The sequence below is a fragment of the Engraulis encrasicolus genome, chromosome 8 (genome assembly GCF_034702125.1).
Source record: "Engraulis encrasicolus isolate BLACKSEA-1 chromosome 8, IST_EnEncr_1.0, whole genome shotgun sequence".
Taxonomy (NCBI): domain Eukaryota; kingdom Metazoa; phylum Chordata; class Actinopteri; order Clupeiformes; family Engraulidae; genus Engraulis; species Engraulis encrasicolus.
The window spans coordinates 5,881,769-5,909,458 of NC_085864.1; the positions used below are offsets into that span (position 1 = coordinate 5,881,769).

The 27,690-nt window shown below is 44.3% G+C and overlaps 2 protein-coding genes across 3 annotated transcripts in view; one reads left to right on the top strand and one right to left on the bottom strand.

The window, feature by feature from the left end:
* porb (P450 (cytochrome) oxidoreductase b) overlaps positions 1–18,739 on the bottom strand; it is a 34,400-nt gene extending 15,661 nt beyond the window's left edge. The window contains exons 1-4 of one of the 2 annotated variants that reach the window (XM_063204869.1): positions 18,669–18,739; positions 11,791–11,982; positions 1,539–1,587; positions 495–623 (exon numbers count right to left, since the gene is read on the bottom strand). In XM_063204869.1, the coding sequence (XP_063060939.1) occupies positions 495–623; positions 1,539–1,587; positions 11,791–11,966 (354 nt within the window). In that variant the 5' untranslated portion in view covers positions 11,967–11,982; positions 18,669–18,739. Of the gene's footprint in view, positions 1–494; positions 624–1,538; positions 1,588–4,599; positions 5,770–11,790; positions 11,983–18,668 lie in introns of those variants that run through there. The other variant, XM_063204870.1, reaches the window with a different exon arrangement.
* A 998-nt stretch (positions 18,740–19,737) lies between these two features.
* Positions 19,738–26,534, top strand: sbds (SBDS ribosome maturation factor). The gene is made up of 5 exons (XM_063204871.1): positions 19,738–20,061; positions 20,666–20,795; positions 21,915–22,115; positions 24,335–24,499; positions 25,548–26,534. Exons 1-5 carry the CDS (start codon positions 19,934–19,936, stop codon positions 25,674–25,676), a joined length of 753 nt encoding a protein of 250 aa, XP_063060941.1. The 5' UTR covers positions 19,738–19,933; the 3' UTR covers positions 25,677–26,534.
* Positions 26,535–27,690: the final 1,156 nt, after the last annotated feature.

The following is a 27,690-nucleotide window of genomic DNA, read 5'->3' on the forward strand; positions in this document are numbered from 1 at the left end:
GTGTGTGGCCGCTGCCAGCCCCTTCATGGCGTAGCACAGGTGTGTGCGTGTGTGTGTGTGTGTGTGTGTTGCACAAGTGCCATCTGCTCCATGCCGTAGCGCAGTGGTCCTTAACCTGGGGTGCGGGCAAGTGGGGCAACCCCTGGGGGTGCGCCAGAGATTCCAGGGGGTGCGCGGAACTTTTGTTTGTGTTGAGGTTGTGACCAAAATTATACTTGCAAACATTATAATTAGGCCAAATTAAGTCCAAATGAAACAAGTTTTAGTCCCCATTTAAAGTCATTCAGGTATTGATTCATCTCAAGCGGGAATCATTGTAATTAATCACTCATTTATCACTTTTTAGTGCATATACACATGTAGAAGTTTGTGTTGGGGGTGCACGGCTTGTCTTCGGCACAGCTAAGGGGGTGAAGGAAAAAAAGGTTAAGAACCACTGCCGTAGCGCATGCATGCGTGTATGTGTGCGCGCGTGTGCGCGTGCATGTGCATACCATGTCATACTCCTCTGGGTCGGCTGCCATGCCCTTCATGCCGTATCGCTGGGCGTCTTTGGAGAGACGGTTGGAAAACTCCTCCGCTGTGCCAGTCTGGGATCCGTAGAACACCACAATGTTACGACCCTACGTGACGAGACGAGACAAAAAAGAGACGGAGGGATGAGTAACATCACACACACGCACACCCTGAGACCAGTACAAAACCACAATGCTATGACCCTATGGGGACGAGCGCACGCACGCACACACACCCACACGGTAGCAGCAGAGAAATTAACACAGATAGACGCACGCACATGGCCAGTGTGTTCATGTTGATATGTCTGTCAGCTTAAGCAATAAAGGACTTTAAAATCCTGACACATACTTGGCAGTCCTCCCATGGACAACAGAGACGACCAAGTTCTAAACATGAACACACATGTCTGATAATGGAAGAAAATCCTGAGCCTAAAACAGGCACTTTATGTAATGAGAGTAATACAAATAACCCACTGAGATGCAGTACATATATATTTACTCCCATTGGAATAACCTCATGACTTAAGTTTTTACTCTTGCAAATTCTGCCAAGCCTGATCATCAGTGAAATCAGACACTGAGCCCACAAAGCCAGGAAATATATGCATTGTTCCCTGGAAATGGGGAACAAAAAAAAACACTGACTTATGTACCGATTACAACACAGTCATAGTTACTAGAAGCCCTTGCAACATGATCGTGCACAAGCACACACGCACGCGCACGCACACGCACATACTCTCTCTCATACCAACACATTTCCAATTCTGGAATCAATAGATTAAAACTTCTACAAAGGATTTTATCCTGCTTTGCTCTGCTCATGGAAGAGCGCACTACAGACTCAGGCACGTCTCTCTCCCTCGGTGTGTGTGGTGACTGTTGAGTGTGTTTACCGAAAGCCCTACGGTTCTAGAAAACATGCAACTCATTATACACACATCCCTCAACGTGTGTGTGTGTGTGTGTGTGTGTGTGTGTGTGTGTGTGTGTGTGTGCAGTTGAAGTCAGACTCACCGTTTTCTTCATCTTTTCAATGAAGCTGGTTTCCCTCGAGGCTGGGGCTCTGGAAAGGACACAAAACACACACACAATCAATAAAAATGAGATTAATAAGATATGCTTTGAATAGTGCTTTTCATGACACTTAAAGACGCTTAAGATGTGACTCAATGCAGCTGCTTTAGATAAAGAAAAAAAAAACTGGGGTCAGGGGTTGGGGTCTTTCAACACTCTATTGTGCATTAGCAGCTCTCATCTCCAATATACACTTCTACTAAGCACACAATGCACAAACCACATGGAGACAACCATCAGTGCCCACAGGAACTTCAGCCAACACAGAGTCGAGATGCACAAATTACCAGCTTAAGATGCACAAACTATCGGCCAACACACACACACACACGAAAGATGCACAAATTATCAGCTAACATACTCCAGATTCAAGATGGCCAAACTACGAGGAGCCAACAGAGGCGTGTGGTGCAAACTACCAGGCAGCAAAGAGTTGTGATGCACCAACTACCAGACAACGCAACGCAACGCAACACACACACACGCAACACACGCAACACATGCACGCAACACACACACGCAACACACACACACACACACACCCCTTCGGTACGACTTGGACTTGGTACGTGTGTTTTTGACAAGGACTTGACTTGAAAGACTCAGATTAGTGTCTTGGTGCTACCCAAGTGATGCAAATGTTCAAAAGCTTCTGTCACAGTCAGACCGTGCGCAAACTTTTCAGTGCAAACTTTAAGGTGAACACAAACACACACGCAAAGCAATAGATTGTCTACCTTACCATGCATCTAGCACTTGACACCACACACATACACACAGAGTGGCGCATGAATAACTAATGACAGTGCAGCAGGCAATCACCTCAACCCCAAACACACACACCATGTAGGGCACTTGAGGACCCTCCTCCATGCCACTTATGAGGTACTCGTACATGCCGGTCTGAACTCACTGGAGAGAGACAGTGTAGACATACTACCCCATATCCATCCTGGAGTCACGGCCAGCCCACTCCACACCTCCGAGCTGTGATTATACATAGACAGACGCACGCACACGCGCACGCACAAACTCATATAGGTCTTATTGTCTAGACCAAACACACGCAAACAGCACACACAATTATTGTGCGCATAAGTCCTTACACACACACACACAGACAGACAGACACGCACGACCATGGATTTATTGTGCTCATGTGCCTTATTGCCCAGACCTGAAGACAGACCTACAGAAACACACACACACAGTACAGCCATGGCAACTCCAACCAAGGGGAGAGGACAATGGAGGGCAACGAATGGCTACAACATGGCAATACAATGAGCAGCCTATGTGGGTCTGTGAGAAAGGGAGAAAGATGGGCTGAGGTGGGGTGACGGGACAGTTAAACAAAGAAAATAACAGAAAACATGGGAGAATTGTGCAATAGAAACAAGGGGAGAGAGGGTGGGGGTGGGGGCAAGAGAGAGAGAAACAGACAGACCGTCATAGCGAGAGTACAAGCGAGTGAGAGAGCGAGCGAGCGAGAGAGAGCCAGTGAGTTTCCTCTTCCGTTAGTTCTCCTCAGAGGGTTCTCTGGGATTCTGGCCAACTGTTGCACAAGAAGCCGACTGATTTTGTTTTCTGCTTACAGAGAGTTGGGAATGCCGTCTCTCTCACGCACGCGCACGCACGCACGCATACACGCACGCACGCACATCTCAAACAAGGGTCTGAGGAATGCCAGTAGCCTGCATGTTGCAGAGTTCTTGAGTTCTCGAGTAGCTGATTGGTGGGTTTGCAAGATATGCCGCCGCCCCCCTGCCTCCTCTTTGCCATTAGAGTAGACCAGCCTAGAGCTCCTTTCACACACAAGGTAGTGTGTTGTTAAGCATTAATAGAGCTAAACCTAACACACATAGAAGTACCTTTGTAATACTGCATTGCACAAGAACACAGACACTGCACATCACACACAGTAAACCGCCTGCCACCCTACCAAGGCCTGGACTGATGAAGCATCCTGATGAGGTTTCTTCAGACCCGTCATCAATCAGGCTTTCATCGGGCCTCATCCTATTGACTCAAACCAGAGCACTCCTCAAGTCACCTCCCCCTCCACATCTGTCTCAGAGAGGAGCTCATGCTGGTCCTCTTCCACAGATGCTAATTGCAGAGAGAAAAGACAGCGCCACAGCGAAAAGGTGCTCTAGATCTCTAGACGATACAAATCAATTTGAAAAAGATAACAAAAAGAAAGGCAAATGGTTTCAGCAGAGCTGAATGGAGAGTGTCAGAGGCTCGCACGCATCTCTCTTGCTCGTCCTCTCAGAACAAACTCCATTAGGAGGTTCTCTGCTCCGTCTTCCATTGCAAAACTGAAGAAGATACATAAACTAAACCATAAACTTTGTATTATGAAATGTGCTTTTCAAGTCAAGACTTTTTACTCAACATTCAACAGTAGCTAAATTATGAACAGAGTGACGCTTTTTACCATTCCCTTTTCTGTTCAACTGATCTTTAATTACTGCCATTGTAAAATTTCTGATGACATCTTGCGCCCAAAAATAGCTTTGAATGCAAAACAGAATGCACTGAAAACAGCCTTCCCACTGTCATATCACCGACTGAGATCACTAAATGCAAAACTAGGCACCTTCCTCCATGGCAACCCATAACATAAAGCAGACTGCTACGAAACAAACACGCAAAAATAAATACACTGTGAATTAAACACCTATCCAAGGACAATATTCTTGCCCATAAAGCAGGTACACACACACACACACACACACACACACACACACACACACACACACACACACACACACACACACACACACACACACACACACACACACACACACACACACACACACACACACACACACACACACACACACACACACACACACACACACACACACACACACACACACACACACACACACACACACACACACACGATGAGGACTACTTTCAGACTGGATCCTGTCCAGCACAGGTGTGTGTCTGCGTGTGCATGAGTGTGTGTGCATGTGTGTGTGTAACTGACCTTTCTGCTGCAGCCCTTCTCTCCTCCGGCAGGGAGAAGACGCATCCCATGGTGCCACTGGCTTCCTCTGAGACAGTCAGACGGCACACACACACTAACACCGCTACGCTCCGCTATGCCACCAGCTCTACCAGCCCGGAATGAGCCATCTGGTCACCGTTCCCACACTCATACAGACACAGACACAGACACACACGTGGAGATACCCATGCTCCCTCAGCATCCAACAAGCACCGCCCCTATTCCCATCCAGCAAGCACCGCCCCAGGCCTCATATAGCTCCTCCCATCCAGGAAGAACCGCCCCAATTCTCATCCACAAATGTTCTCATCTGCATCCAGGTAGTGCCACCCCTATTCTCATCCAGATACAATAGGACCTCCCCTAATCGCATCCAGCTAGTACCACCCCATCCAGGGAGCATGGGCATGGACGTAGCACATCGGACCGCAGCTGAAGCTCTGCCTCAACTCAACTCCCAACAGGTGCAGTAACGAAGATGCGGTGATCCCCTGGGCCTATCAGAGGGGGAGCCGAGAGGCTCTGGGACCAATTGGATTACAAGTAGCAGAGGCTATGTCGAATCAGCTTCAGATGTGCAGTAGAGAGCCGAGAGTCAGTCCAGTCAGATGCCGAGGTATCCCCCCAGGGCCAGGCTGTGATGGACCAGAGCAAAAGCCTTCTCCTGAACGCACACCAAACCAGTGGGCAACTCAATTTCACGTCATGGTATATTTCCACAGTACTTTTCTATGTACGTTACAAAAAGAAGTCCTTATATCCTTGTGATCTCAGAGAAGTCCAGCTCTTAGGGAGAGCTCATTCAGTATGTAGCTCAAACTGAAGCAGCATACCGTTGCTGCAATCAGCCCTGACACACTCCCATACACACACACGGTGGTCGGACGGAAGGCACCAGACACATCTGGCAACAACACACAATCCTCAATCGCTCACACACACACACTGGCTGACTGACTGAATAGGATTCCAATGATTCCTACTGTTTCTCTCCCTTTTCGTGCTTTCCCTCTCTATCTCTGTTTCTCCGTCTCAAGTCACTCTCTTGTACTCTGTTGCTCTTCCTCTCTGTCTCTCTCTGCATTTCTCGCTCTGTGTTTCTTTTCCTGTGTTTTTCTGCCCTCCTCTTTCATACAACCTCCTTTGAAATCCCCTTCCCCCTTCCTGCTTACTCTTGTTCCCTCTCTGTCTCTCAGCACCCCCCCCCCACACACACACACACATACTTGCTTTCTCTGCCCCTCTCCCACACAAACAATCCCACACGAATTAATGAAGTTCAAGTACGCAGTTAAAAACCTACAGCCAAAGAGAAACATCAAAACGAGCCCTTTATAAGGGAAAATATGACAAACACATGACGAGGGAAAAGGAGAGGGCAGAGGAAAAAAGAGAAAATGAGAACGGAAAAAAGGCAAAAAAGGAAAAGCAAGGAAAAAGCAAGAGAGAAGCAGGAAGAGAGGGAATTGTTCATGTTAGAGAACTCGCTAAAGAAAACTCACTTCACCAGTGGCCCAACCCTCTGTCAGTCACACACACAGACACACACAATGAGAGTGATCGCGATTGCTATGGTAACCCCATCCATCATAAAGGGATTGTATTGTGCTGGCCAGTGGCATTGAGGCAAGCAACGAGGCCTCACACACACACACAACCACACACACACAGAGCGAGGCGAATTACAGAGGGCTGACCCACTAAAGGCGCAGGGCCCACAGAAAGAAGAGGAGAAAAGGAGCGAGAAAGGGAGCGAGGAGAGGAGAGGAGGGAGGGGGGTGCGGACAGAAAGGGGTGCTTGTCTCTCGCCTCAACTTTCCACCTTTCCACAGCACACACAGGGGCTTGGCTGCCCTCTGCAGCACGCCATCCAAACACACATCACAGCCAGCAAGCGGCCCATTTCTCTCTCTCTCTCTCTACAGCCAACAAATCTCTCTGTCTCTGTCTCTCTCTGTCTCTGTCTCTCTCTGTCTCTCTCTGTCTCTCTCTGTCTCTCTCTGTCCCTCTCTCTCTCCCTCCGTGTCTCTCCGTGTCTCTCCGTGTCTCTCCGTGTCTCTCTGTGTCTCTCTGTGTCTCTGTCTCTCTCTCTCTCTCTCTCTCTGTCTCTGTCTCTCTCGAGCATGAGAGGGATAGAGGGATGAGAGGAAGAGGAGAATAGTGGAGAGGAGAGCGAGGGATGGGGAGGAGGAAGAGAGGGAAAAAGTGGGAGGGAGGAGAGAGAGAGAGGATGAGCGGCATGAATGGGAGGAGGAGGGACGGGGATGATCAGAGTGGAGGGGGGATGGAAGGGAGGAGTGGAAGAGAGGAAGAGTAGAAGAGAGGAGAGGTGGAAGAGAGAAGTGGAAGAGACGTAGGGCAGAAAAGAGTAGGGGGGATTGAAGAGAGGAGTGGAAGTGGGAGGGATGTGGGGAGAGAGAGGAGTGGAGGAGAGGAGAGGTGGAAGAGAGGAGAGGAAGAGAAGGAGGGTAGAAGAAAGGAGAGGAAGACAGGAGAGAAAGAGCAGAGAGGATGAGGGTGAGAGAGAGGAGGGGAGAGTGGAAGAGAGGTGAGGGGTAGTGAGAATAGGTGGAGAGGAGAGGGGTGTGGAAGAGAACCGAGAGGAGAAGAAGAGAAAAGGTGGTAGGGAGTGGTAGAGAGGACAGGAAGAGAGGAGAGAGGTCATGATTGGTGAAATGTAAAGAAAAGTCATATGATATCCACAAATGTAGCGAGTGAAATGCTATACATAAACACACCCATCCTCTACACCAGTGTTTCCCAACCTTTTTTGTCTTGTGTACCCCCTAAGCATTTTCGGTGTGCCAGGAGTACCCCCCAGTCAAGTTCTATGTCGCTTTCTCCATCTCAATGAAACTAAGTTCCATACATTTGTTAACATTACATATTTCCAAGTACCCCCTGCAGTGTGCTCGCGTACCCCTAGTGGTACACGTACCCCTGGTTGGGAAACACTGCTCTACACCACTACTCTGGTTTTTATTTCAAAAATACAATTCCACAGTTCCACCCATTACATAAAATGTATTGTACACACGCACGCGCACACGCACACACACTGCTCATTCACTCAACCAGAGTGAGTGGATAATACTCCTAGAATCTCTGACTCAACTACTCGCCCTAATACACGCCCTAACAAAATTTATCATACAGTCACGAGTCACGACACACTTCACTATTCAACAGCTCCAACATATGTATACTACACGCACATGCACACACACACACAGCTGAGTTCAGGACCTGGGTTACAGGAAAGTCGGTGATAACAGTCGATTACAAAGTTCCTCAGCCCTTCCTGTACAAGTACACCACACACACACACACACACACGCACACATATACACACACACAAAGTGAAACATGCATGTGCACACAAGTCACGCAAGCTTTTCCCTACCATGAAATTAATCGCGCCCTTTTCAAAAGCACACGCGCACGCACACGCACGCGCACGCACACGCACCTCAAGGCATGTCATGCACACATAGGACAGCAAACTCAGACACACACACACCCGCACAGACGCTCACATGCACGCACGCTTTCCAGCAGTAGCCTTTACATAATTTACATGTCATGTAAACAAGCAGAGGTAGCTAGATAAGGGCTTTAAGGGAAGTCTAGCGGGCATACTTGATTAAAGAAAAAAAGAAAAGAAACCACTCTTCCTGCTCCTCCCTCCGTCCCAGTACGTACTCCCTTTATTCCCTGTTTTCTATTCAGCCTCTAGGACAATTAATGAAGAATAACTGACAACAAAAGCAACAGGTAGAGCATCTTTACAGCCGTTTAGCCCATCAATCAATCAAAAATATTTATGTAGCACATTTTCATATATGAATGTTATTCTGTAGCGAAGGGGAGTAGAGTTGCCCAGCTGGGACTCGAACCCAGACCTTCTGGGGTAGTAAACCGGGGCTCTGACCGCTACACCAAAGAGCCAGGCTCTTTGGTGTAGCGGTCAGAGCCCCGGTTTACTACTCCAGAAGGTCTGGGTTCGAGTCCCAGCTGGGCAACTCTACTCCCCTTCGCTACATATTCAATGTATAGAATGAAGAGCAAAAAGATAAGAAACAAGGCCGACAGGCGGACAACAGATGCGTCCCTCTATGCCAGTTCCAACCTCCACCAAACCACTAAATCAAATACTGCCTGCCGACTTCTAAATCGTTCAATTCCGCGAGTTTCTGATGAACCAAAATAGCTGAGTACAACGCGACACCATCATACACAACATGATAAAGTCCCCTTCACGTTTGACATCTTCGTCAGCCGAAGTGTATCAGACACTCACAGTGGTGTTTGTGCGCTGTGGAGAAGGAACGAAGTTGCCTCCCACTGTCCAAACGCAAAACAATGCCGAAAATTGAATGCCCCCCTCAGTTGTCTCACAATGCAATCAGCTTAGCCTTGCTGGTTTGGTAACATATCACATACGTTTTGGAAAGCATTCGCTCCAGACCAAAATGACTCTCTGCCTCTGCCTTGTGGACACGGGAAGGAACAATTGAAGGAATGCGTTTCAGGCGGACGGACAGCGGACGGACGGACGGACAGACAGACCCTCTTATAGAGATGCTGGGACGCATCTAAAAACTATATTGTGTTATAGATAGTGTAACTAACTATCACCAAATGCAGATGAGAATAAAGCCGTTTTTAATTTCCTTTTAAAACAAGATACTGTTGGGGCAGTTTCGACAAGAAGTTGGTTCCAGCATTTTGCAGCATAATGACTAAATGCCATTTCACCCTGTTTAGACCTGACCCTAGGCACAACCAGTAGATGAGATTCTAAAGACCTTGACATCTATTAGGATATCGTTCAAGCATATTTACAAAATATTGGAAGCCAGTGCAATGACCTAAGTACTGGACTGGAGTGATGTGATCTCTTTTCTTTGTTTTAGTCAGAATTCTTGCTGCATCATTTTGGATTAGTTGCACCTGCCTGAGTGACCTTTGCAGGAGACCTATAAGTAGGGTATTGCAATAGTCAACTTAACACTACAGGTAAAAAGCATGGATTTACTACTAACTACTTGATGCACAGGTCAGAACGGTGATTGGCACGCGTGTGCGCAATGCTATTGTCAGAAAAAAAAATGTCCATGATGGCCCAAAAATTGCATTCAAATGTAATTTCAGACCCCTGTTCTAGAGAGAGTGAGAGTGAGACAGAGAGAGAGAGACAGAGCGAGAGAGAGAGAGAGAGAGAGAGAGAGAGAGAGAGACAGAGAGAGAGAGACAGAGACAGAGAGAGAGAGAGAGAGAGAGAGAGAGAGAGAGAGAGAGAGAGAGAGAGAGAGAGAGAGAGAGAGAGAGAGAGAGAGAGAGAGAGAGAGACAGTCAGTGAGTGTGTGTGTGTTTCGCACTACAGTGCCCCTGCTGGAATGGGTGTGAACTGGCATCTCCAATGGCAACAGAGCCATGTGGCTAGGACTAACAGAGGAACACACAAACAACCCTGGAGGATATACAAACACACCCAATCATGCACGCACACACACAGCCTTGGCCTGTGGAGGACTCACCAAATAAAAACACCTGCAGCCTTGCCTCTCTGGAGGAGGCACAGAGGACGCACACACACACACACACTCACGCAAGCGTGCGCACACACACACACTTCCCAACCCCAACACACACCTGCAGCCTTGGTTTCAGGGAAGCATACTGTACTTGTACTTATCAAGCAGGATTACCTCACAGACACATTATTGTCTGCAGACCTGCACACCAACTGAGCAGCAACTTCAAAAGATCATTTTCACAACATTTCACAACAACACACACACACACACACACACACACACACACACACACACACACACACGCAAGCACGCACGCACACACACACGAACGCAACCATGCACACACGGCTGTGTAAGCAATCTTGCGCCAAGCCAGTGTTTCCTTTCTCTAGGGCGATTATGCAAGGCACTTCACACAGGAAAGCTGACCATGTAACTTAAGTCTGAGCCACTGACTGGATCCAAATGCCTTGCGATAAGAACTCAGACCAGCACAGTAGAACAGTACAGTACAGTACAGGATTCTGTGGTATAATCAGTTTCTGAAATTGATTTTGGTGGATATATAGGGATCATATAACACATACATCTAAAAAAAAGGAAATATTGCAAAATGATACCCTCTTCAAAGAATGAGGGTTAAATCCTTTTCAAAACCGTTTGCAATTTCTCTTTAAATGTCACTTTTAATCCTCCTTTAGTTGATGACAGGAAGTATTGCATCAACATGTGACCCACCCTCTGTGTGTGTGTGTGTGTGTGTGTGTGTGTGTGTGTGTGTGTGTGTGTGTGTGTGTGTGTGTGTGTGTGTGTGTGTGTGTGTGTGTCATAAGGACTGGATAAACTGTCATTCAGCACCTTCCTGAAATGAGCCTAGCTGCCAGTGTGTGTGAAACAGAACAGGCTTATAAAACTAGGCATTGTGTCCATGTGAACACAGATCAGTGTGTGTTTGTGTGTGTATCTAATGTAACCCAAGTCCCCCAGGGAAGCCAAATGACTGCTGCCTTTACAAGAAAGGCTCATAATACATGAGCTACTGCATTCACCAACACACACAGAAACAAACACACAGTCGATTCACTACTTTCACAGAAACAAACACACAGTCTATTCACTACTTTCACAGAAACAAACACACCCACATATGGGCATAAACCAGTGAGGTCTGTCTGTGCTGTTCCCGGAGTAAAAATGTTGCTCATGTCCCTGTTAGCATGTTCAAATGAGTTATAATACAGTAGTAATAGACTAGCATTAGGGAAGAGAGCCCAAACTGACATGAGTACCCCACTTAACACTCCACCTAAAATGCTAATACTAATTTGGGCAGAGTGTTAGGAGGGGCAATCTCCTCCAACACTACTCTATTACTTCTTTACTACAACTCTAAGTCAAATTGTCTCTGGAATGACTCAAGAACCAAACACCACCATTTCAGATGTTATTCATGACGTTGCAGGCTAGGTTTGGAGAAGATACTGGCCATTTTAAAATGTAGCTTTTTTGATATTCAATTATTAATATTTGAATATCTCATGATTCATACTCTGATAACTGTTGTGTTCCATGTTTCCGTAATTGGTAGAGCAAGAAATGAGAGCCAGTAGGTGTGCATGTGTGTACGTACGGTGTGTCTAGTTTCTTGAACTCTGGTATGGGATCAGGCTTCTTGCGGAAGGTGACCCAGTAGATGAGGAGGCCGGCGATGAGAGAGAAGAGGAAGATGTCCAGGTTGCTAAGCAACGGCTCCTCCGCCTCCAGCAGCTCCGATTGGCCGGGAGCCTCCGACTGTACGTCTGCCATGGCAACACTGGAAACACTGGAGACACAATATATCACAATATTACATAGTTATAATAATAATAATAATAATAATAATAATAACCTCAGGTAACACTTTTGAATAACAGTCCCTTAAATAGCTTTACTCTTTATAAATAATGATAATAATCCACATGTTTGTAAATGAGCAAGAAATAGAAGCTGCAGATGCCACACAGCTGCAGCAGTCCAAGATGTTTGTCCTCCAGGCTAGGCCTGGATCAACAACACTCATGGCTAGGGGTGTAAATCAGAGCCTTTGTGGCGATTTGATATGGATTTGTTAGGCAAGCGATTCGATTATTTTCGATACGCAAAAATAGGGGTGGACGATATCTAAAGATTTGCCATATATAGGAGAAACATCTCTTTTCATCTGTTCACATGTCCAATTAACTTTTAAATTCTGAGATTTACAAAGTCCCCCTCCCCCTCTCGACCATGCATTGTCACTTGAAAAGTGTAAATGAAGAGGGAACAATGCTAAAACATTAGAGTTTAAAAACGCTTCACTTCACCACGTTCTACAAGAAGAACTGCATTTATCCAATTTTAGTATCTTTACAACAACGCTTCCGCTGAGTTTGCCCCCACGTCAATATGGTGGAATGTTGGCATTCACACGAAAATTCCCAGATGTCTGATTCGTGAATGTGACTGCAGCAGCCCCATCTTAACCAGCGTTAAGCATGCGGCTAGCAGTAACAGATTACCTGCACAGGTCCTTAACTTGTGACTACAGCCACAGATTACTTGCAAAGCTCCGACTTAAGTTGTGACTGCAGCCACAGGTGCAGCTGCTATTGAAGCAGTTAGTCATGTTTTAAAGCCCATATCTCTGTCTGCGTGCCAATGTTGCAACACCAGAGCTGCTCATAATGCCTTTGGGTGAGATGTCGCAGAGGGCGAAGGTGACATCCGCCCTTCAGGACAGCCCAGACTAACTGGGTATGACCTGCAGGACCAGAGTGCACTCAACGAGACACCTAATGCTCATCACCGGCACTTGGGCTTTTCATGCATTAATTGGACAGGACAGTGAAGAAGTGGGAGGAAATGAATGGGAGGGAGAGATGGGGGTAGTGTTGAGACATGATCCAGGTCGGATTCGAACCTGGGTCCCCATAAGCAGTGAGCCTAGGCTGCACTACTAGATGCAATCTGGACCAGTTGCCTCCCTCTTACGCACAACACAAGTGTTTATCAGGGGAAGCCCCCTCTCTAGACATCTCCCTTTGACCCAGCTACCAATTAAACACACAGTGAAACACACACATGGTGGCTCATTGCATAGCCAAACACCAGAGGTGTTAAAAGTAAAAGTGAAAAAAAAACCCACAGTTTCCTTCCAACACAGTTAACTTATCGTAACCAGTAGACCAGTGTATCGGTACTTGTCATACAATCAGCTAACTCCGTGCTGGTTGAATCAAGTTCGAGGTGGGTTCTTCTTAGGTACACAGTCCATGTACCTCATTAGGTAAACTGGAGTAAATGGTGTAACAGCTATTTCATGACATAGCCAAACACTGCTCTCTTGTCCCCCGTCATTTGTTTCTCAGAAGCTCCTTTCTAGTGACTGAATAAACACAGGACAGGTCCAAAGTAAAGATGAATGGAACTCTTCATGGCAAACCGTCTAGCTACCAGAGTTTTATTTAACATGTCGTTTAGGTATGAGAATTAAGACTAACATAGCTATTACAGATAGAATTTCCTATCCTGGTACAGTATAACTATATACAGTCCAACAAGCTCACATGCAGTCTCTCCCTCACGCACCAAACGGGAGCTGAGGGGGGCGAAAAAGGGATGTGTGCCAGCTGACCAACCTCAGTAAGTCACTCAGTAGGTCAATTGGTTAAGGTCAACGCAGCCTAGACAAAAAGTGTCATCAATTACTAAATCACAAGCACACACACTTACATACACATTACACACCGGGGCTTGACATTAACTTTTACACCCACTGACCACTGTGGATAGTAATTTTCCATCAGAAGATGAGGTGCTAAAGCAAGATGAATGTAAAGCGTTCTACATGGAAGTATATCAAGCAAATAGAACCTTTACAGTTACTGAGCTTTTTCTTGAACTTTAATACAAACAATTGATACACAAGGGGCAAACAACAGAATATAGGCTACTATGATGTGCATGCAATACTAATGACCAAGGAATACAGTAAGCTGCCAGCCAAATTGGCAAGTGACACTGAAAGTATTACTAGCCACAGCCAAGTTTTACCAGCATTTGGCCAGTTTGCAGGTACTAGTGTCAAGCCCATACACACCAACAAATACCTACACAGATACCATGTTAAGTGACCGTGGGTGCTTTTATAGGCGCTATATAAAACTAAAGTGTTATTATTATTCATCAATATGTACGCTTAATTCTTAAACAATTACTGTAACAAGTCTACTCAGATTTAGATGTATAGCCTACCACTCCAGGATTTGTTGGAAGAGAAACAGGACAGTAGTAAGTTTGCCAACTCATATGCCTCATGACTCCTTTAATCACTGCATGCATCTTCCTTAAAGCATTTTAAGAAAAAAATGTGTGCTTCCAATGCTTAAACTGTATTTATACCTCCATGTCTGATGCTTTTTGGCCCACAAGCCATCGTCATGACATTTTGTTTACTTGAACGGTCTTATCCTGGAGGTTGATGCCCCCATCCCTTCGTTCTTAAAAGCCTGCCATTCATCTCTCCTCACCCTAAAACATATCTTCCAGACACACAATCAGACAGGAGCTTAGCTTCAATGTGCCACTGGTCCGTAAAAACATCCAAAAGATATCTTCCATGCAACAGTCCAAATACTACCACAGGAACACTAGCATCCAATAAACCAACACGTCTTCTAATCTTGCTTCATGCCAGTGTGAATGGTAATGTGGCTGGAGGATACATGTGTGTCAAACATTATCTTCTGTAACTGTCTATAACAATTAGGCTAATTTATCTTTTGAAAACATTGCTTGACACTATCTTTTCTCACGTCCTTCTTTTATCTTCTGATTTTCCAATTCTTTCCCAAAACAAGCGGTTTTATTGCCTATTAGTGTGTTTTTATTCTCCTTCCAGCATAATTTCCTCCTATGCACACCAATTTTCCCACACTGGCAGACTAATATCCATTAGTAAATAATGGACCAGTGTTATGGTAATCTTTTGTTTTCACATAATCAGCAGAGATTACGACTGCTCCTTAGTGGGAGAAGATTATGTAATACAGTCAGCATGGAATACAGAACATCAGCAGCCTAAACAGTCACGTACGGTAAGTCACAACCAGTTCAAAAATGACGCTTTGGCACACCTCTGTACTTGGACAGGTGTGTAGAATATTATCCCAGTGGGGTCATTCCACGCCAAATCAACAGGAGCCCGCGCACTTAGGTCTCAAAAAATTCTGAAAATATTACTGAGTGTACATGGTACTTAAGAGAAACACTGTTACTTTATTTGAATGTAAGATGTATACTCTCCATGTTACAGCCAATTTCACTGGGGGAGGGGGGTGCCCATTTTGTTCACACTCGTTTTTTTGTCAAAGTTCACAAGCCCGTAGCTCAAGAACTAAGGTGCCGTTTCCACGTAGCTGGATATTTTTATATGTGGATATTTTTTTCTCCTGCTTGTATTGGTTTTGCATTGGTTTTGACCTTCCATTTCCACGTAGCAGATATTTAAAATCCAGGTATAAAAAGCAGGAGAAAAAAATATCCTGTTTAGGGGGCTGAAACGCATTTGTTACAATGGAGGATTTTTTTTATCCACATGTTGCGTTTACACCTAGCAGGAGAAAAAAAATACCCTGCTAAACAAATATCCTGCTACATGGAAACAGCACCTAAACCATGTAGGAAGCTCAAATTTGGCATGCTGGTACATAGATAGGAATAGTTTGTTGCAAAACTGTCGGTTTTGGTCTGTATGATCCTGCATCGTCATAGCATTCCCTCAAAGATGATACAAATTGTACTGGAGTTTTTGGCTGTGCTCTGTTTAGGCATTCAGAAGACATAAGTTATTTGTGCCCAACATAGCCTCGTGATTTTTTTCCCCTTGTAGATACAAGTAGAAACACTCCCATAAAAATCTATAAATAGAAAGGAAACCCCATCAGTGTTTGACCAGAAGACCTCACAAGTCTGACAAATCATTTTGGGTGTTATTTTCAGAGCACCAGAACACCTTGTGGGATTGTCCACAGATTTTTATTTTATTTTTTTCTTCATTCTCCATGAAGTCTTCTTTTTAAAAATGCCAATGAGACTTGTCTTATGTGATGTTTTCGTTTTTAATTTCCACCCTGAACATGGGCAAAATGCAAAAAGAGAGAAACATGATTTCGATAACATTTAATGTAAAGACTAAATAATCAAATGCAAATTTTGCCCAGACATGATCACCCGAGAGTCCCTGTGCAGGGGTGCAGGTATCCCTTTCAATTTCAGTGATTTCAGGAGCGTTCAATGTGGGAGCAGGTTCGCACACCAAAAGAGACAGTAGGTCAGGCACAAAGAGTCATGTTGTTACTTTTTTTGACCAGCAGATGGGAGCGGAAGAAACGCATAGAAAACATAGTGCTCCCAATGTGCATGCTGCCCATGTTCAGGTTGGAAATTAAAAAAGAAAACATCACAAACTATTCCTATCTACTGTATGTACCAGCATGCCAAATTTGAGCTTCCTATATGGTTTAGTTATTGAGCTACGGGCTTGTGAACTTTGACAAAAAAAAGAGTGTGAACAAAATGGGCACCCCCCCTCCCCCAGTAAAATTGGCTGTAACACGGAGAGTATACATCTTACATTCAAATAAAGTAACAGTGTTTCTCTTAAGTACCATGGGTACACTTGGTAATATTTTCAGAATTTTTTGAGACCTAAGTGAGCAGGCTCCTGTTGATTTGGCGTGGAATGACCCAGTGGGGATGTCATTCAAGTGTAAGGAAATCCAGCACACTGTCCATTCCACAAGCAAACTTTAATACAATGGTTCACTACTTGGTAAACCACTGACACAAAGAAAATTGTCACTTAAGAGGGTAGAGTACAAGTACAGCAACAGGCATACAACGATTAAGTATACGGCAGGTAGCCTATTGGACAGGACACACGCATAACATGACAGGCAAAAGAATATTGCTCAAAAATATAAACACAACTACAACAGACAACAGCCTTGCAATATAAGTTTAACATCGGATAGTTGCATGAGCTAAACACAACAAAAACTGGGTATTCGGGAGCAAATGGCAAAATCGACTAGCCAGTCAGATAGACACAGGATGCAAAAGGAGAAGCAACACTAGTTAGTCAGAATTCTTATAGTCATCAACTAGATTAAGTAAGACTTCACACCATACCTTGCCAACACACCCTTTAAACTGTCCTTGGGGCAACATAGTTTTACGAGGGATAGACTGCCTGAGCCTGTGTTCAAACTACCAGAGAGTTCAGGAGAGTGCAAAGAAATAGACCTCACAGACAGACTAGAGGTGAATAACTTGGACAAAGGCCATTGGGGGAAAAGCAATTATCTACCTCCAACCATTACGTGGATTAGTCAACATTCCACTGGTCCGTGATGCAAGGTATACCATGGTATGCTATGTCAATTCAAATATTTTAGAAATTAAACTGTGTTTGGTTATGTGATACAGTAAGAAACTTGCCAGAACATGGCCCGTCAAATATTAACCACTCTTCCTAAAAATGTTTTTAAACAAGACCACTGATTGCCAACATATCGCGCATCAGACCGTCGGGGCAGGCGTGTGAACACTATTATAGGCTACTAACAATGAATAAGCAGTTTATAAATCGTGACTCTGGTCACGTGCTTTCGGGCAAATCAGCGAATTCAACTCCAACAATATGACCGGGGACTCTCCATCATCATACCAGGAACAGAAAGATCTCACCAAAACAATGAAGAATCTTATAAGAACACAACACTGAGACAACCAATACCAAGTATAACTCCATTCAAAATAACTCCATCACTGTCCCCTCTGACCACGTAAACCACGACCTTACCTTACTTAATAGTTGTGCAATTACAAAAAAAAATTACGTAACCAGAAACGCCTATAGGAATGTTGTTATAATGATTCCAAATGGCCTGGGGTCACAAGAGTTTAAGTGGTTGTCAGTACTCACCTAATAGTTTACCAGACGATTACGCTGAAGGTAATCATCCAGAGTTAATGAATAATCAGAGCCCACATCAATCGTTCAAATGACCGCAAATAAGTGTCTAGTTACTACACAGCTAGGGATAACCATGTTAACATAATTGCAATTGGGCACGAGCCCGTTAACTTTCAAGAATGCTTAATTAAGCAAGCAGGTGTCTTCTGTATCTCCCAAGTCAACCAGCATGGCCATAGCTACATTTATATTTAACATGTCTGTGGTAGTTGCTAAAACAAAATCGATTTGTTTTGTTAAAGTTCACAATAGTTCATCCTCTGCGGCTAGCGGCAGCTAACACTTGTGCAGCCTTCTCTTTCGCACACGTCATGAACACCGGCATGTTTAATTTAGTTCAAGTTGAGTAACAACTCACCAAAATATTGCCGCGCATATAACTAATAATGACAAGTATATGTAAAAGGCATTTAAACTTGACAAGTGGGAATGGAGGAAGTCCAGATACTCACCCTCTCACCCTGTTCTGTAAACCAAGTTGTCTCACGATGCGGAAATTTTACGCCACACCGTCATATTGTTGGTCTGAACCAATGGTCTAGAAAATGGGGGTGTTTCAGAAAATGAGGGTTTAGTTGAAGTATTATATAACCAATACTGTACAAGAAAACATTCAACACGTCTCGTTACATATATAATTACGTTTTCTTTATTTATATTTTGCGAAATGATCATATCATGGAATACTTCCTAGGACACTAATTTCCGCGTTTACACATGGATGGGCACAAAATGAGCTGAACCACAAAAGTTACCTAGTTACGTAGTGCTCTTACATATACAGAATTCTATCGTAAATCACAAAGTGCAGCAGGGAAGAGTTCATGGTTATGTAATCCTGTCCAGTCGGTACAAACTGTCTGAACGTCCCTGAAACTTTAGTTACCTTCCTCGGTTTAGGCTACACAAGGTTGCCAATTGATGCCTTCTGTCGCGACTCGCGAAGATAATCTAGACGGACAGTGTGTTCTTTTTAAATTAGTGGACTGGGGTGAATTTCTCAAAACCAAAGTTGCTTACTACATTAGCTACTTTGTTGTTTTCAATGCATTTTCCATTTGGTAACTACCAAAGTTGCTAACAACTTCTCTTTTGAGAAACTCTCAAGTGGGTGGACAAATGAGTTAGGCCTCCTCTAGTAATTAATTCACTAACAGAGTGCAGACAAGTTTTTCTCATTGTATTGGTTGTAGGCCTACGTGGTCTCCTCCATTTTCAATCAGACAATGAATCTAACCTGTTGAGGAAAAGTAATGAAATTCCCAACTTTGGCGCTTTTGAAAGATGATTATGTGAGCCTGGTGTCTTCATACGCAGGTTTTAAATTGGACTATTTGTCAGAATAGGCAAAAGAACAAAACAAAACAAAACGTGATGATACCAGACTTCATTAGATATTTTCTTGTGATGTGATGACGAGTGCCACTGCCCAACATTGCCCACCATTGCCTACCTATCTTAAAATGTGTTGTTGATGGTTTGGTTCGGATGGTAGGCCTACAGATTATCTTTTGATACGTGTTCATCACAAATACCTCTTCATTGGCCTTTCCCAAGTAGGACCGTTTGACAGCGGTTGCAGTTTCACCCCGGAGTTTAGTGAGGGAACAACAACACTGCTGCTGTGCTGAAGTCGTCGGTGCGCAGCTGGTTTGACAGCAGCTATCGAGCAATCTAGCCCACGTTACCTCCAAGAGTTTGAGGTGGCTCTGCCAAAATGTCGATATTCACGCCAACAAACCAGATTCGGTTGACCAATGTGGCAGTGGTCCGGATGAAGAAGGGCGGGAAGCGGTTTGAAATTGCCTGCTATAAGAACAAAGTCATGAGCTGGCGGTCAGGAGCGTGAGTATCATAGATGTTAGCAGGGTGGTTGCTAATTTGATAGCTAATATAAACCATAGGGTCAGAATTGTTGTTATGTTGTTTTCTTATTGTGGTGGTGCTATTTATTTGTGGGCATTGTTTTGATTATCCTGTTGAGTCTACTTTTAGACTGTATCAGCACGAAATTGTAGAGACACTTCAGGTATACACTTTGACTAGCCTCGGTATCTGTCGCATGACTCACACAAGCAAAGGTGTTTCAGGTTTGACTTGGAAAGTGGTGGGGGGACATTACAATGGCACATTTTCCAGATAGTCTATCTTTAAATGCTATCTCGAGCGGCGTGTGGACAAGTTAGGTTCATATCAAAAATGTAACTGACATCGACATATCCCCACCATCCACACCTAAAAGTACACCCATGCACACAAGCACAAGCTCAATGTTTTTTGTGGCCCATAGTATCACCACCCTGCAAGATATTTTAGCTGATGTTTTCACGATTCAACCTGGTGCATCAAATCTGGCATTTATTTACCAGCTTATTAACACCATGGCTTCGCGCGTTTAATGTGAACTGAACCATGAACTGTCCATGATCTTTCTGCCCTGTGTTTGTAGAGAGAAGGACTTGGATGAGGTCCTCCAGACCAATTCAGTCTTCATCAATGTGTCAAAGGGACAGGTGGCAAAAAAGGAGGATCTCACCAAAGCTTTCGGCACTGACGATTTGACAGAAATATGCAAACAGGTGAGTGGGGCTGTTCTTCATAGGTGATATTGTACCACAGTCAATTTTGCGCTATTTATATCCCTTTGATTCCCCCCAGTGATGCCAGTGCTCTCCAAAAAGGTCTGTTTTAAATACAGTACTGTATTACTGCAAACTGCGTATTTGTTTTTTCCCCCCCCATTGTAATAAATGGGTCAATGACGGTTTTGCAATCTCTAGACGTCGCAGTGGTGCAACCAAAGCTAATCCCATTATTGTATGGAATGAATCATCTAAGAATCATATTCATTGCTTGTTTCATGAATTACCAATTACTATTTTATATTTAGGCATTATAGCTGTGGTTGTATCACCTGACATCTGCTACTGAAATGAAAGTCACTGGCCCAAATGTCAGTAACTTTTCCTTTACTCGGTTGCCAGATTCTGGCAAAGGGCAGGCTTCAGGCGTCAGATAAGGAGTGCGAGAGTCAGCTGTTGACCCTTCTCTCTCTCTCTCTCTCTTGCCGTTTTTCTATGTAAACCCGGCTGTGCTGTGTCAAGCTGAGTGGAGCTGTCAAACCAGCCTGGTTTGTTTTTCCATTACAAACAGTGTTACCCATAGTATGGTTGGAGTTACATTTTTCGCATTGTCACGTTGCATCAACTTTACGTGAGCTCGTTGACTTGAGGATATCTCACCTATCGAAGTAGTCTATAAATAGTTTCAGCGACTACGTATTTGGATACTACAATGTTGATTTCTGCCTTCAATTTTAATAACAAAGTAATACAGTGTCAAACTAAAGAGCAGTCCAACAGAGTTGATCTGGTGGCCGCCATGATTATTTTTTCATTCACCGGTGAGGACGAGCTGAGGCGGATTCTGGGTAGTAAGGAGCGAAAGACCCGCTCAGCTCGCTTCAGCCGGCCGGCTGGTTCGAGGTGAGTTGAGCTGTGTGTCGTTCGCAATCGAAATGTGAAAAGTGGCGTCCCAGTCGTGCCGTGTCGAGCTGTACCGGGTAAACGTTCAGTGGAAACTAGCCTCTCTCCCTCCCTCAATAACAATGCTCTCTGTAATCACAATGACAAAACGATTTCAGACTTGCAGACTCTTTCACTGTAATGTCAATAACTTTTCCTTTACCCGGTTGCCAGATTCTGGCGAAGGGCGAGCTGCAGGTGTCGGATAAGGAGCGTCAGAGTCAGCTGGAGACCATGTTCCGCGACATCGCCACCATCGTGGCCGAGAAGTGCGTCAACCCCGAGACCAAGCGGCCCTACACCGTCAACCTCATCGAGAGGGCCATGAAGGACATCCACTACTCTGTCAAGGCCAACAAGAGCACCAAACAGCAGGTAAGGAGCCGGGCACTACTACTACTACTACTCCTACTCTCTCTCTCTCTTTCTTTTTCTCTATCTTTCTTTTTCTCTCTCTTTCTTTTTCTCTTTCTCTCTCTCTCTCTCTCTCTCTCTCTCTCTCTCTCTCTGTGAATACTGTCACTCATCTTAGTAGTCAGAAGGAAAAGGCCAAGCCAAGGCCAACATTTGAACATCATGTTGTAGCTTCAGAATGTCCTAAAGGCACTCTTGATACTATTGTTCATCTGATCCTTTCAGCATACTGTTGAACAGTTCATCTGATCCTTTCAGTATATTGTTCACCTGATCCCTTCCTAGTGTGCAGCCAGCTAGTGACTCACCTTTTTCACCCCTGACCTGCTTTCATGCCTGTGTAGCACAATAGTGACCCCTTGTGGACATGCACTATATCAAGTGAAATCTCTGTGGTCCTCATAGAGCTCCTAAGTGGGTGATGACGAGTTGTATGCATGGATTAGCATTTTCACGGAAATCCGGTTTCCAGGAATATAATTTTTAACATTGGGCTTACAAAAATATAAGACAAACGTTAACAGCCGTCATTCGCCTATCCCTGCATCCTTTCCTTGGTAACAAATGGAGCAGCACAACAACACGTGTGTATTTATCAACCTAAACATAACGATAATAAGGTAATGTTGCTATACTTTGGCTACTCGTGAATTTTTGGGAACTACATCTCACATTCTCGCGTGAGCTATAGTCGCATGAGCAAACTCCTCCTCGATGGTAAGTTTTGAAAGTATACTACTAAACCAAGGTGATTGGAGTAATTGCAGTTATGGCACTATTTACGTTTTATCAAAAGAGTGTTACCAGGAGTGAAAAACAACCTGTATCAGAACTTAGTTGGAAGTATTTCCAAAGTCTCGTACTAGGAAACATTAAGCACCACGACCATGGACAGCTCCCCACAAGTGTCCGAATGGTGACATTAAATTGTCGGAATGGTGATAACAAAATGTCGGAATGACTGGATGTCGCAATGGCGTCATGTCTGAATGGTGGTATGTCGGAATGACCATAGATGTGTATAGAAGTCTTCTATACAAATCTATGGGAATGACGAGTGCCCCCCGGAAGGTTTGTGGCGTTTTGCCGTGGGTTACCATGGTCACAGCTCGTGAAATCTCCCTCCTGTAGTCTGCCAGTTTTCCGGGTTAAGCATGTGATAGCAACATCGTATTTATGTCGGCGTTTGACACAAAAATGATCAATAATGTCATCCCTACAGCCTATTTGTAATACCCTCGTCAGTTTGCGGGGGTTCGCTAATCGCGTGTTTACACACACACCTTACCCACGGTCGCAGCTGGGAACCGGAAAATCCTTAAATGCTAGCAAGAAATACTACAGTCTGCTACATGTTTCCGGGTGACTTAGGAGCTCTATTGGCAGTATTACCATTTAACCCATTGTGTCCTGGAGACACATATACGCTGCATTCAGGTACTTGAGATTTGAGCTGTTTTATTCAAAATGTGGGTAAGTTCGAGCTTAATGAACACATTCTAAGGCAAGACGAGGGTCCTAGCTTTTAAACGCAACTCATTTCATGTTTGTATGTGCTTCAGAGGCTGAGATATTTAGGATTCAATAGGTAGAGGGCACCCTCCCAAAAAGGGCTTAGGACAAAATGGGTTAACAGGATTTGTTCACTTTGGCATTGCATCATGCACAACTGATGAGTGGTAAGACCTGCTTGAGGTGTTAACTGTTATTGTAGTCACTGGCTGTAGTGCAATGGCTAACTGAGCTATTGTCGTCCCTGCTAGATGAGTGGCTAATGGAGCTCAGGGTTTACTGCAGTGACTATTATACTATATCAGGGGTGGGGAACCGAGGGGCCACTTCAAATTCATCCGAGGGCCGTATAAGTCTTTCGAGGGCCATACTATGAGCACAAACTAGGATTTCCCCCTGCGGTTTTGGCCTATATTGAAGGCAGCCACCTTTTAAAATAGTCCCAACCTTCTCTTGGTCCCCTGAATATAATTTAATTGTAGATTGTAAGATTCCATTACAAAATATGTCATATTTCATGTGAAACTGCATAACATTAAAATTACATCGGGGGCCAGATAAAACGACCTCAAAGGTCGCAAACGGCCCTCGAGACATAGGTTCCCCACTCCTGTCCTAGATCTTGTGTGTGTTGTAGGCTAACGTGTGTGTGTGTGTGTGTGTTGTAGGCTCTGGAGGTGATTCGTCAGCTGAAGGAGTCGATGCAGATCCAGCGTGCCCACATGCGTCTGCGCTTCATCCTGCCGGCAAAAGACGGGAAGCGGTTGAAGGAGAAACTGAAGCCCCTCATCAAGGTCACAGAGAGCGAAGACTTTGACGATCAGCTGGAGATGGTGAGGACACACACATGCGAGTAGACACACATATGTACGCACACAGACGCACTCCGGCCTTTTAAAAACGTTTTTTCCCCCTTTTTTTGGTCAATCAAAACACCTCACTTCAACGATCAGCTGGAGATGGTGAGGACACAAGGACACACATGCACACATACACACAGACACAATCCAACCTTTTAAAACTTTTTTCCATTTTGTTTTTTTTTGTCAATCAAAAACTGCTTAACACCTCTCAAGTGCATGGACTGACACCCTCACATGCGCACACACTTGTGTACACACACACACACACACACACACACACACTCCGGCCCTTCAAAATTGTTTTTTTGTTTTTGACACCCTCACACGTGCACACACACATGCTTGCACGCAGGTGTACACGTACATACACACCCTTGTTTTGCACTCAAACTCACCTCTACTTGAGAGCTAAGCTTAACTCACTTGCCATTAGAACAATTTCACATGTAATGAAGCATTTGAGTTAGCCATCGGGGCAGACTGAATGGCAATATCTTGAGGAGGTTAAGCACAGTGTTTTTTAAGGTGTGGACTGGACAGGTCATGAAGGGTCCCACCCCAGCAAAACTCAAGTCACACATCGACTCGGGCACATCCTCAGGCTGTTTGAGACATTAAACTGGGCATGTATTGTATTTTAGGACATTACATTGTCATAAGCCTATATAAAGTAAATGTGTGTGTTGTATATGTGGGCATGTGTCTCTGTGTGTCACCTCCCAGTTTTATCTGATTCACAGAGAGAATGAGTGTGTTTGTGGCGGCGCATGCTGCAGCACTATGAAATTACAATGCATTCTGGTCTGGAATTTCTAATCAATGCTTTATAATGGTGAAGTGTACATACGCACTACACAGACTGCTGCAGCATGTGTCATCACGAACACGCCTATTGACTTGTATACATAGCACTATGCAATGTTCAGAGATACGCCCAATGTAAATATCTCTCTCTCTCTCTCTCTCTCTCTCTCTCTCTCTCTCTCTCTCTCTCTCTCTCTCTCCCGCCCCCTTCCAGGTGTGCCTGATAGACCCGGGCTGCTTCAGAGAGGTCGACGAGCTTATCCGCTGCGAGACGAAAGGCAAGGGCACTCTGGAGGTGCTGAGCCTGAAGGACGTGGAGGAAGGGGACGAGCGGCTGGAGTAACGCATTACTTCCTGTCTAAAGCATCAATTCCTGTCTATATATATACGCCACAACACCGATGGGAGAGGCCTTTTAAACGCACCCTATGTTGCTATGGAAACATAATTTTTTATTGCATCTGACATGCTAAAGGGCCACTGATGAAAAGGCTGTTCCATAAGGATGTTATTTGATAGGCTATTATTTTCTATGAAAACCACGTAATAGCTTGTTTGATGGGTAATAGAACGTAGAACAACAGAGAAAAACTATGGCCACAGGGATTGGTGAGTGAAGGACACTGATGTGCAGCATGTTGAGCAGTTAGTGTTGTGAGGGGCGAGCTGTAGCATGCTAACTAACACTATGTTTCCTGTGCCTTGCTGACCACCTTATCTTCTTATTTCTCAATACAGACTGCAAATAATAACCAGACAAACCGCCTCTACTGCAGAGTAGTGAGCTAATTAAACGCATCCGTTGTCACACAGAGCAACACAGCAAGGCTAGCCAGGCAGAGCTGAGGGGAGCTGACACTGGCCGCGTTTGTGATGGCACATTGCTGCTTTTGCTGGGCAGCGTTCATGGGCACTTTGCCATTTCAATGCATTCTGGTTTGAAAAAATGTATTCTGTTTAGAAAAAAAGTTGAAGAAATTTCTAACCAGAATGCATCGAGTGATTGGTCCAGTTTCCATTTTCCCATCAGTGTTTTGGAAAGCATGTGTTTGGGAGGCCAATATCAGTTGGTTCAGTTATGAGATCGCAGCTATACGAATGCCCCGAGAGCATTTTTATGTATGGGTGTGTTAATTACGCTGTGTACAACACACCAGTGCTATATAATGTACATTATTAATTAAAATTTAATTTGAATATACAGAGTTTCTTTCGTTTTGTCTTTGGTTGAAAGTGTCATACAATATAGTCTTGTACAGTACTTTACAGTAACTATGATTTATTCGGTTAACTAGCAGAGACACCACATTCATATAATCCATACTACATATGCTGCACATAACACACAAAATCATACAATGGTTCCTAAACACATGTATTTTACAATTGGTCTACTAATGATTTATACTTAAATCGCCTAAATTGTAAAAGTGCAGTAAAAATGGTTTGTAAATCTGTCCATGATGTATGGATTAGACTACTGTTAAAGAAATAGGAAACTCCGCAATTGAGGGAGAAGCATGTCAGAGGGTCCTTGGCTGGAATATCGGGTTATATGGGAGCCTTGTCATGGGGACCCCTAGGGAATGATAGCTAGCACACAGGGCACCATCTAGTGGCCGTTCTATGTCACAGCCTCTATAGCAGTAGCCTCGCTTGCACCATCCTCAGGACCACTTTAGCAGGGGTGGGGAACACACTCAATCGAGGGCCACATTTTTTTAAGTCCTCCAAGGGCCTTACTATGAACAAAAAACAGGATTTCCCCCTGCAATTTAGGCCTATATTGAAGGTTGCCACCTTTACAACAGACCTCACCTTCATTAGGTCCCCTGAAAATATAACTTAGACCTAATTAATGTAAACAGCTGTAATCGTCCCTTGGGACATACAGTTGAGGATGATTTTATTAGCTCCCCTCCTGAAATTAGACATCTCTCTTGATTACTCAGTTTATGTTATTCTGAACACAAATACACCATGGATATAATGTCCAATAAGTTGAATTTGGATTTTTACATTGTTACAATGAGTTTAAGAAAAAATGCCAAGGACAGAATCATTAGCCTCCTGATAATGAATACGGTAGTCAATATGATGCCATTTATGAACCAAAACTAACACCACTCTTTGATTAGTTGTTAACTGGTACATGTCCTACAAGCCATTTTTGCCCATTTCCCCATGACAAATTGTTTAGCTAGTCCAAATTGCATGGATGTTGAGCATGGACATTGATTTTCTCCTCAAAGAATATCTAAAGGATTGAGGTCTGAACAACTTCATGATCATGGTTTTAGTATCCTTGAAGAACATTTGGACTGATGTGGATGTAAGTTTTGGGTTTTTATCTTATT